Source organism: Archocentrus centrarchus, chromosome 9 (assembly GCF_007364275.1).
Source record: "Archocentrus centrarchus isolate MPI-CPG fArcCen1 chromosome 9, fArcCen1, whole genome shotgun sequence".
In the NCBI taxonomy this organism is placed as follows: Eukaryota; Metazoa; Chordata; class Actinopteri; order Cichliformes; family Cichlidae; genus Archocentrus; species Archocentrus centrarchus.
The window spans coordinates 1,181,759-1,191,161 of NC_044354.1; the positions used below are offsets into that span (position 1 = coordinate 1,181,759).

The following is a 9,403-nucleotide window of genomic DNA, read 5'->3' on the forward strand; positions in this document are numbered from 1 at the left end:
CGCGGGATATTGCTCTCAATAACAGGTTACTTCAGGTACTTAGCCTCTGATTTAGTGGTTTTGAGTGTAAAAATAGCGTCCTCGTACAGCGTCACGTTTTTCTACTCCATCTTTGAGAAAACGTTACAGTTTGAACCACACACACACTCACACACATAAACCCGGCTCCTTGCTCTTTAAGTCAGCCTGATCGTCTATGATTCAGACACTAAAACCTTCATAAGGGTACATCTGATACATTTTATTAAACCATGGCCGTATTTACAATGTACAGTCACTGAATTTTTTCCATTTCAAGACACATTCAAAAGTGCATTTTTAAAAGTGAAGTTTTGCTCTGAATAAATAAGAGTTTCCATTTTTTGACAACAATACGACAACAAACAACAGTAATGCTGCAAATGTGCTCATCACCAGTACAAAATGTAAAAAAAAAAGCTGAGGTTTTACTGTAATACTGCTACAACTCCTCTTTTCTTCTTTTCTGTAAGCTCACCCTGGACAAATGAAAATGCTTTGTATGAAAGCGAAAACCGATCTCGACCTGATGTAATGTTTTGTGTCCCATGAAAAAAAAAAGAAGGAAAATAAAATAAAAGTGGTCTTCAGCTTTATAAAAAATATAAAGGCAAAATTAAAAAGTAACTCCCGTGTTAGCCTAGAGGCACCACCACAGTTTAGCTCAGCAGTCTCACAACGAAGAACCCGACTGATTAGAAAACGAGGTCCACCGGAGGACTTAACTTCCAAATGGAGCAGATTGTTGACAGGGCGTCCCAAAGGATTTTTTTTTTCTCCCTCCAAAAACATTATCAGAGTGGTGACGATAGAAAAGTAGATGCAGGAGGTCAGCGGCTGATGGGAAGCTGCGGTAAAGAGATGGACGGGTGGGTCAGGTGGCCCGGGGCAGCGAGGACAGAGAAGGGATGAGCTGCACAAAGAAAGAAACAGAGAAACAACATGAGTTTGTGAAGCAGTGTGAGTGACACAAACACATAAAACATAAAAATAAGGAGGCTCAGAGTGTGTATTACTAAAGCCACAAGTGCATGTTTCAAACTCAAGACAGGTAATCTTTATTGAGATCACAAAATATTGACTTAAAGGGTCTTCAAATCCACAAAACACACCACGTACTTAAACCATTTGGTAACATTTTATCACAGCGGCTTTATAAAAGTGGAACTTCGCTGTATGAACTTGGCACCAGTAAAATACTCACTGATACCTACACAGCGTAAAGTGGATGCTTTCAACACCAATATTCAGCACAACCTACAAACAAACAAACTCCACCTGTAAATTTGTGATGTGGTCAGTCTGAAGAGCCTGGGCCGGTTCTCCTCCCAGCAGGCTGAGACCACGATGCTGCTTCATGAACAAATATTTTACATTTTCTTCAAAAGCTAGTTTTGGCATTTATTTTTTACACTCATATTGATTATGATTTCGAAACATTTTTTTCTCATTATGGCTGTATGTTTCCTTCGCTGTACATACACAAATATATAGAAATTTCAAAATCGCGTAGAAACTTCTTTTACTTGAAACAAACATGTCATGTGAGTGTCTTTTTTGTTTTTTTAATGTTAAGTCATTTTGGGAGCAGTTTGTAAAGTTTTATAACCATTTTTTATGTTCAGTTTAAGTTCTACACATAATTTAATAATAACAAATTACATATTCAGTCATTTGAAGCCCCCAGAATTTGGTTCCTTGTTTTTTATGGAGTACTCAGTGTTTTATTACTTTGTCATCACAAAGATTTGCAGTATTGCACTATTAAAAGCCACCACAATTTTCTGTCTTAACTTATTTTCTAGTACAAAATGTTATAAACATTAGTGTAAGCCACATATTATTCCACTGTTTTTTTCCTGCTTGAACAGAAAATTTGCTCTACTCAAAATTTTTATAGCAACTTTAAATTTTGTGTTTCCAGTAAATGTTTAAGTAGAGTGAGCGCAACAAGCATTTACCACCAGTGACTCAAAGACTGAAAAATGCTTTTTGTGTTTTGTTGCCACAAATGAAGACAAAAACTCTGACGAGGAAAAAAAAAAAACGCCGGAGGAGGAATCCCTCCTTCACATTTCCATGTTCGTACACTGTGTCACAGGGCGAACCATTCACACCTATGGGCACCAGTTAACTGAACCCCAGAAACTGCATGTCTTTGGATTGTGGGAGAAAACTGGAAGACCCGGAGAGAACCGATGCAGACACGGGGAGAACATGCAAACTCCACACAGAAAAGCCCGGGCCAAGGTGGATCTGAACCTAGACCTTCTCGCTGCGAGGCAACATTGTTAACCACCACACAACCACACTGGCACGTCAGTTTTTATTTATTTATTTTTGCCCTGCTTGGCACAACCCCAAAGGGCTTTGTGTCTTCTCCAGGTCTCAAACCAAGTGTCTTTTGTGCATTAGGCGAATGTGTAAATCACTATAATATGGAGCCACAAACATTTTCTGTCCTGTAATTATTATCACCTACTATTCCTGCACTATTGTTGGTGATACAGGAAGTAAGAAAAAACAAACTAAAAGTGAAAACTTTGTGAAGTGAAGTCGTCTCTTTACTCGTACTTGCTGCACTTGAGTAAATTCACTTCCATCACCGCATAGTTTATGATGTAAAAGAGCGAGATGATAAAAAAATGTCAAATACCAGGCAGCAAAGACTTGACACTTACTGTCTAGGTATCCGTGCAGGGCCAGCAGGTGTGGCCGGTCTGGGCTGCTAAACGATGAATAGTGGATATCTTCCGGCAGCGACGGGGGCATCCTGGACAGCGGAGCGCTCTGAGAGAAGCTGCTCTGAGGCGGCTGCTTTTTGTGTCGCGCCCGGCAGTTCTGAAACCAAACCTATGAAAAATATTATTGACGATGTGATCACGCAGAAAGTAGGGCAGCTACATTCAAACTCTACAACAACACAGAGCAAGATCTGGGTTCAGACTCTCCTCACCAAAAAGGGAGATAACTCCAGTTTGATGTGAAAGGGTTTTAGCCAGCAGCTCAATGGTGTTAGTGTTGAAACTCACCTCATTGTGAAATGCAACAATGCTAATTGTGTGTGTGGTCAGTGAGTTTAAATGGAGGGATTCCTTGAGGGGTTGCGTTTTTACAGGGTAACGATGACCAGAAAAGAAAAAAAGTTCTCCAAATCTATCTAAAAATCCTTAAAATATTTCAAATTCAGAAGGAAATGACATCATGGGAAGGCAAAGCATCATCTGAGCAAACTGGAATAAAAAAAGTGTTGTGGAATAGGAGCCTCTCAGACATTATTCCAGCCTGGTGTGATGTTTTAATGGGCTCACCCTTCTGAAACTTTAGATACTACATAAACATAATAATCTACTGTTTCTGTGATCCTGCAGTTTTATGATCCCAAAAGGAGTCCAGATTAAGCTAACTTTCTGGAGCTAAGACATGAATTTCTGTTCTTTTCCACCATGCTAATATTTCATAAGGAATTTTTTTGGGTGTGATTTCATATAGCGTAGAACTTGTAACATAGTATCACATCACTATGCTTGATCATCACCTACCTGTATGACTCGTCTGCTCAGTCCTGTCATTTCAGCCAGTTTCTGCAGCGTCTGAGCGTCAGGGTTGTTGTCCTGAGCAAACTGAGTCTGCATCACCTGTGAGGACACAAAACCACACAAACACACACACACACACACGGAATGAAACAGCATGTAACATTTTGCTGTGCGTGCGCACACACACACACACACACACACACACACACACACACACACACACACACACACACACACACACACACACACACACATCAGAACGGAGTCTACCTGGAGCTGCTCAGCAGTGAAGGATGTCCGCGCCCTTTTGGCTGGTTTTGGTTGGCAGTCCTGATCAGAAGGCAGCGCTCCTTCCAGAGTCAGTCCTGTGCCTGAAGACAGACACAACAGTCACTAATTAAAATTCAGCCATCAGACTGTGAAGTTACACAAAAATCTGTGTGACAAAATGGAAGATTGACTCAGTAACATAATTAAAATGTTTTCTCGCCAGCAGCCGCACTATCCGCAGTATTTACAGCATTATGGGATATGTTTGAAATGCAGGAAAACTGTTGTTGTTGTTGTAAAGGATGAAAAGGTGAAAGTCTCCCCCAAAAACCTCCTCCTTTCCGGGCTCCGTTAAACACTGAACTCTCTCTTTTTTCAGATCCTTGCAACTTAATTTTAATCCAACAAGTTAACAAACATCAGGGACGGAAATTTAGATGGTCAAAGTAAAGCAAAAGCAATTCAACCATTTCATACCAGATATGATGCATCCACAAATAAACAAAAGACAAAAAGTTCCTTCTAGCTGATTATTTGCATGACATCACTGTTTAAAAAAATGGCTGAATACAGAACAGATCTGTGGCTCGAGGGAAACTTAAGAAAAAGCGCTTTAGAGCGTGAGTGGCCAAAATATTGTGTTCCTTCTGTTACTGGGGCTCAGGCTGAGGCTGGACTACAAAACAAGCGAGGTGTTAACAGCACAGGGGCCTCAAAGGCCCCCTCAGTTTGCTCCACATTATTTGATTAATCACATGTATGTTAGAAATGTGCACTGCTGAAGCAGAATGTCTGCCATGTTGCCATGAGGAATTAACACCCTGAAGACCTTTGTGGTCTTGTTCCACAGTGGGATCAATGATGATGAGGTTTAACATAAATAAAAGCCATAAAAAAAAAACATATTTTTACTATTGAGACGTGGGCATCAGTGAAGTTTTGGCATTTTCCCTCTAAAAGTCATTAATCAGTCATCATAAATTTGGACTTCTGACATAATGGCATGTTTTTCCATCACAGGTTTTGTCTGGTGATCCAGCCTCATCACACATTCATCGTCACTATGTGTGAGATTAGCTTTCACTGGTTGGGTTACCGTTCTCTGCAGCTCTGCGCAGGTTGTCCAGCATGATGTCGTAGTGGCTGCGGCAGAGCACCCGGCCCTCCACCAGGCCGAACTCCTCCCCGGTCGACAGCTGCCTCTTGCAGGAGAAACAGGCAAAACAGGCCAGGTGGTACACGCTGCCACGAGCCCGCCGCACCCAGTCACTGGCGTACACCTGTCGGCCACACTGGGCACACTTAGTGCCGAACCTACTGTGAAGAAAAGAGACACAAGCAGGTGAAGGCTGCAAGTTACAGGGCTTAAGAAGGGATGTTCTAATGTCCAACCAAATTCTATTCTAGATTTGCTTCATTTTATTTACACACATTAAAATAAATAAATAAAATAGTTGACTGAACAGAAGAGAAAAACATGAAATAATTAGTTTTACTGTTTTGTGAAACATATGTGCAGAGGAGTCTTGTTACTGATGCAGTCTTGCATCATCTGCTCTCAGTAAAGCTTTAGTTTTTGAACCTGACTTATCTCAGTGTGATCTGGCATCTCTGTGTGGGGTAATTAAACACTGCACACACGCTGCAGATTGTTTGTCTACCACATACAGTCTGCATGTAGCCTTGAGAAGGTAAAACCCCGGACAAAAGCAATGATTCAGTGTGATCTCACTGAGTGTATCAACATTTCTGGTGCAGAAAGAAAAGCCGGGGAGATTTTGGAAAACTGGAACCGTGAAAAGTGAAAAGTGAGGTGGAGACATTCCTCCCACCACTGGAAACTAAACGTCCTCCTCGGGCTGTGACTCACTGAGTTTGTAGTAACTGGATTGAGGAATATGTGAGTGTAAGATAAACTGAGATAATGAGGGTCCTCTTTCTCTTTCAGCAAACAGACTGCTACATCTCAAGAGGATTACACTTTTTTTTTATTAACAAAAAAACAATAAAAAGAAGTTTAAATCAAAAATAATAACGGTCCCCTCTATCAGAAAAAATTTGCTAATAAGGCTGTTAACATTGCACGTTTTTGCTAATTTTCTATCAAATTTGCAATTAATCAAACAGCCAAAACTAACTGAAATGAAGAGGGACATTTAGGGCAGCTGGCTGGTAATCAAGCTGTTTTCTCTGGAGGCTTTTGGTGATTAGGTTTGATGAGAGCGAGCACACAGAATCACAGCCCGAGAAGTCGTTTCAAAAACATTTTTTTACTCGTGATTCATTCTCTATTTTCTCATTTATGACTCTGAAGCCAAATCGTGTTGAGGCCAAAGATCAGCTTGGAGAGCAAAGATCAATGAGCTGTAAAAATAACTAGGAATAAATCGATTTAGGTGCAATAATTTATCACATAGATGGAATAATATTTTATGGCATGTTTTTCTAATCTGTTAAATAAAAGATTAGATTAAAAAAATTTAGGGGAAAAAAAAAACACTTCACCCCTTCAGCTTTTTAAAACATTGTTTTGCTGTGTTTTTCCCCAAAATTATTAATGATATGTAGATGCACAATGAGTCTGAATCTGTAGATTTCTATTAATATGAAAAAGACAGGAGGGGGCTGCAAAAAATGCAAGAGAAAATATCGTTATCAACATAATTTGGTAGATTAAATTATTTTATTTTATTTTATTTTTGCCCAGTGTTGTTTAATCAAATGCATTTTAGGATAGTCTTAGTTAAATGTGAAACATCGCATTTTATTTTTCTGAATCAATTAAATCAATTTGGAAAAAAAGCGACCTACATTTTTGTAAATTTACATTATGACTACGTTATTCTACCGTAATTACCAGATTTAAGGTAAACCACATTTAAAGGATAGCTAATAATTAATAATTATTCATTCAGGCCTTCAATATATTTTAGTACTGTGACTCCATTGAGTTCCGCGGTGGTTCGTGTCCGATTAAATATCAGGATTTTGCATTTTTAAGCGTCGAACAAGCTGTCAAATAATAATAATAATAGTAATAATAATAATATACCACAACCAGTTCGACTGAGAAATATGTATGAAGAAACGCTTGTAAAAATAAAATTACAGTCGGTGTAGAACATCAGAGGTCTTACCTGAAATAATCGAGTTTACAGTAGATTTCTTTGTTTTTAACGTAGCAGCTGCTGTGCTGGCGCAGAGACGCTCTGCACACCGAGCACTCCAAACAGCCCAGGTGCCAGTTCAGGTTGTTGACCTGAGCAGATTCACACACACACACACACACACACACACACACACACACACACACACACACACACACACACACACACACACACACACACACACAGATAGCTAAATTAATTAGAAAATTCAACAAGAAATTAAATCTACCTAACAAGTAAAATAAAAATCACTTTGGCTTGTCTAGAATTTCATTCTTTCTTTTTTGTTTTTTAAAGTATCGGTAATTTCCTTCGGATCAGGATGCAAAGAAACAAATTCCGCCTTAATTAAAATTAAGGCGGAATTTGATGACAGATGTTCCGTCTCATTGTAGGTTTTATGGGTTTATTTCTCACCTTCAGCAGGTAGCGGTCGTGGATCTCCATGCCGCAGCTCGCGCACTGGTTCTTGGCCGCCGGAGGAGGGCAGAGACACGCGGCCTCCGACGGGCTGGACTCCCCGGACTCCTTCTTCACCTCCGATTTAGACTGCGCATAGAAAACAAAATAAAACGAAAAGAAACGAAAGAGAAGAAAAGAAAACGCTTTTATCTCAAAAACAGTTTGATCACCCACTGTAGACTTTTTTTAAAAACTGATTTTAAAGAGCAGAGTTACTGAGAATAAAAAGTCAATAAAATATGTATTTCCTAACCAGAGACGTGGTGCCAACATGAAGATTCAGTCCCGGAAAAAACATCGATATGAAAAAAAAACAAAAAACAAAACAACCTGATTTGGTTTCCAGTGACTGCTATCGAGTTCTTTGTGTATTTACTGTTAATTTACCTGTGCATGCGCTGTGGTATTTTCCTATTGTAAGTTACATAAAATTGCACAGATTTTAATCTCAGCCCAGAACTGTTGCAATAACCGAACTCCAACCGCCACAGAAAAGTGGTTAAACTGAGTTTTGGTGTCTTTACGCTCCATCTCAGCTCCGTCTCCTTCCAATTAAACCTGCGCTTCCGCCAAATTAACACTATCCCGCTATGCAAAAAAAAAAAAAAAAAAAAAAAAAAAAAAAAACTTTAGGGAGAGAGAATGAAAGACAAAGAAATGAAAAGGTTGCAAACCAAACTCGTCCAGATGTTTGTGACTCACCATTTTCGGATCTTGAAGGCTGCCTATTTGGATAAGCGATGGAGCTTGCTCTGCGCATTACGCATCTCTGCCCCAACCCACACTATATCCGGTCCAAAACAAGGAATTACAGTTTCTCCCGCATTTAAACCCTGGCAACAAAAGAAATTTTGATGCAATTAGAAGAAGAAGAAGAAAAAAAACGATATATGATCGATCATTCCTCTTGTGCGCGATAGGAGGCTGTATTCCCATGCAATCAAACGCAGTGAAAAGAAAGGATGGCACTATATCTGCAATTAGCGCTGGATTGAAATGCTTCGCTTGATAAGAGGCAACCCGAGTGTCAATTTCATCTGTCAATCAAAAAAAGGCAACCAAGCCACCAAGCTAAGAGAGAGAGAAAAAAAAGCGGCACATCCTAATTTCAATAGCTGTATAATCGAAAATCGAAAAATCTCCAAAGTGAAGAGGCTCAATTTGAGATCGGTCTATTCATAACAGACAATGTGCAGAAACTGCAGCTGATCTTGAGACATAAAGGAGCTTGATTGTCTCTTTCTCGTGATGGACCCATTTAAGTACTTGAGGCTCCCCTGCGTGATTACGGCTGCATTCATAAACTGCCAAAAAATCTGCGTTTGGGTGGCAATCCGGACTCCGTGTTGTCCTTCATTCCTCGAAATTAACACGAATGCAAGATTATGTTAATTACCAGCTACGGTATAAATATTGGAGGCACTAAAGTGAGGCGAGAGGGCCTATGGGGATATAAAAACATATACTTCATACATAGAAAACCTCCCCAAAGCAGAGAAAACATCGTCCGATGAAAGTTTCTCCAAAGCATCACAGGAAAATTATCCGAATAATTCCGTGCAGCATTGTTTTTCTTCACAACGCTTCCTTCTGTTTTTCTGCCTTCAACGCAAAAATAATCCAACTTCATTCACTCTGCAGGACAAATCAGTGACCCTCCCAAACAGACTCCCAGTTCTGCTCTTCCTCCCCGCCTCGACTCAGAGTTTACACCCAGTTCAGTCAGACAGGATGTGATGCTGCGCGCTGGACCAGCAGACCCAGGTTTACCCTATTTTCTCACAGGAAAATACACATTTAGAGAACGAATTCATGAAAAAAGTAAACACCCACTAATTAACTGAGTTCCTTTATCTGGCTGTGAAGGTCGCAGATCTGAGGCCACTTTATTAAGACCACTTCCATGTATCAGAGCTGATTATCAGAGCTGATTGCAGAGTGAAGAGT

At 39.9% G+C, this 9,403-nt stretch overlaps 1 protein-coding gene across 3 annotated transcripts; it reads right to left on the reverse strand.

The window, feature by feature from the left end:
* Positions 1-257: 257 nt before the first annotated feature.
* Positions 258-9,118, reverse strand: lhx6b (LIM homeobox 6b). 3 transcript variants are annotated; one of them, XM_030737863.1, is made up of 9 exons: positions 8,930-9,118; positions 8,159-8,289; positions 7,412-7,543; positions 6,965-7,086; positions 4,924-5,141; positions 3,828-3,928; positions 3,561-3,656; positions 2,700-2,871; positions 258-931 (listed from the first exon to the last, which is right to left on the reverse strand). In XM_030737863.1, the coding sequence occupies exons 2-9, from the start codon at positions 8,159-8,161 to the stop codon at positions 849-851; spliced, it is 927 nt and encodes a 308-aa protein (XP_030593723.1). In that variant the 5' UTR covers positions 8,162-8,289; positions 8,930-9,118; the 3' UTR covers positions 258-848. The 3 variants fall into 3 exon arrangements, with proteins under 3 accessions (XP_030593723.1, XP_030593720.1, XP_030593722.1); XM_030737860.1 differs by having other exon boundaries at positions 4,924-5,144; XM_030737862.1 differs by lacking the exon at positions 8,930-9,118 and having other exon boundaries at positions 4,924-5,144; positions 8,159-8,619.
* Between the last annotated feature and the right edge of the window lie 285 nt (positions 9,119-9,403).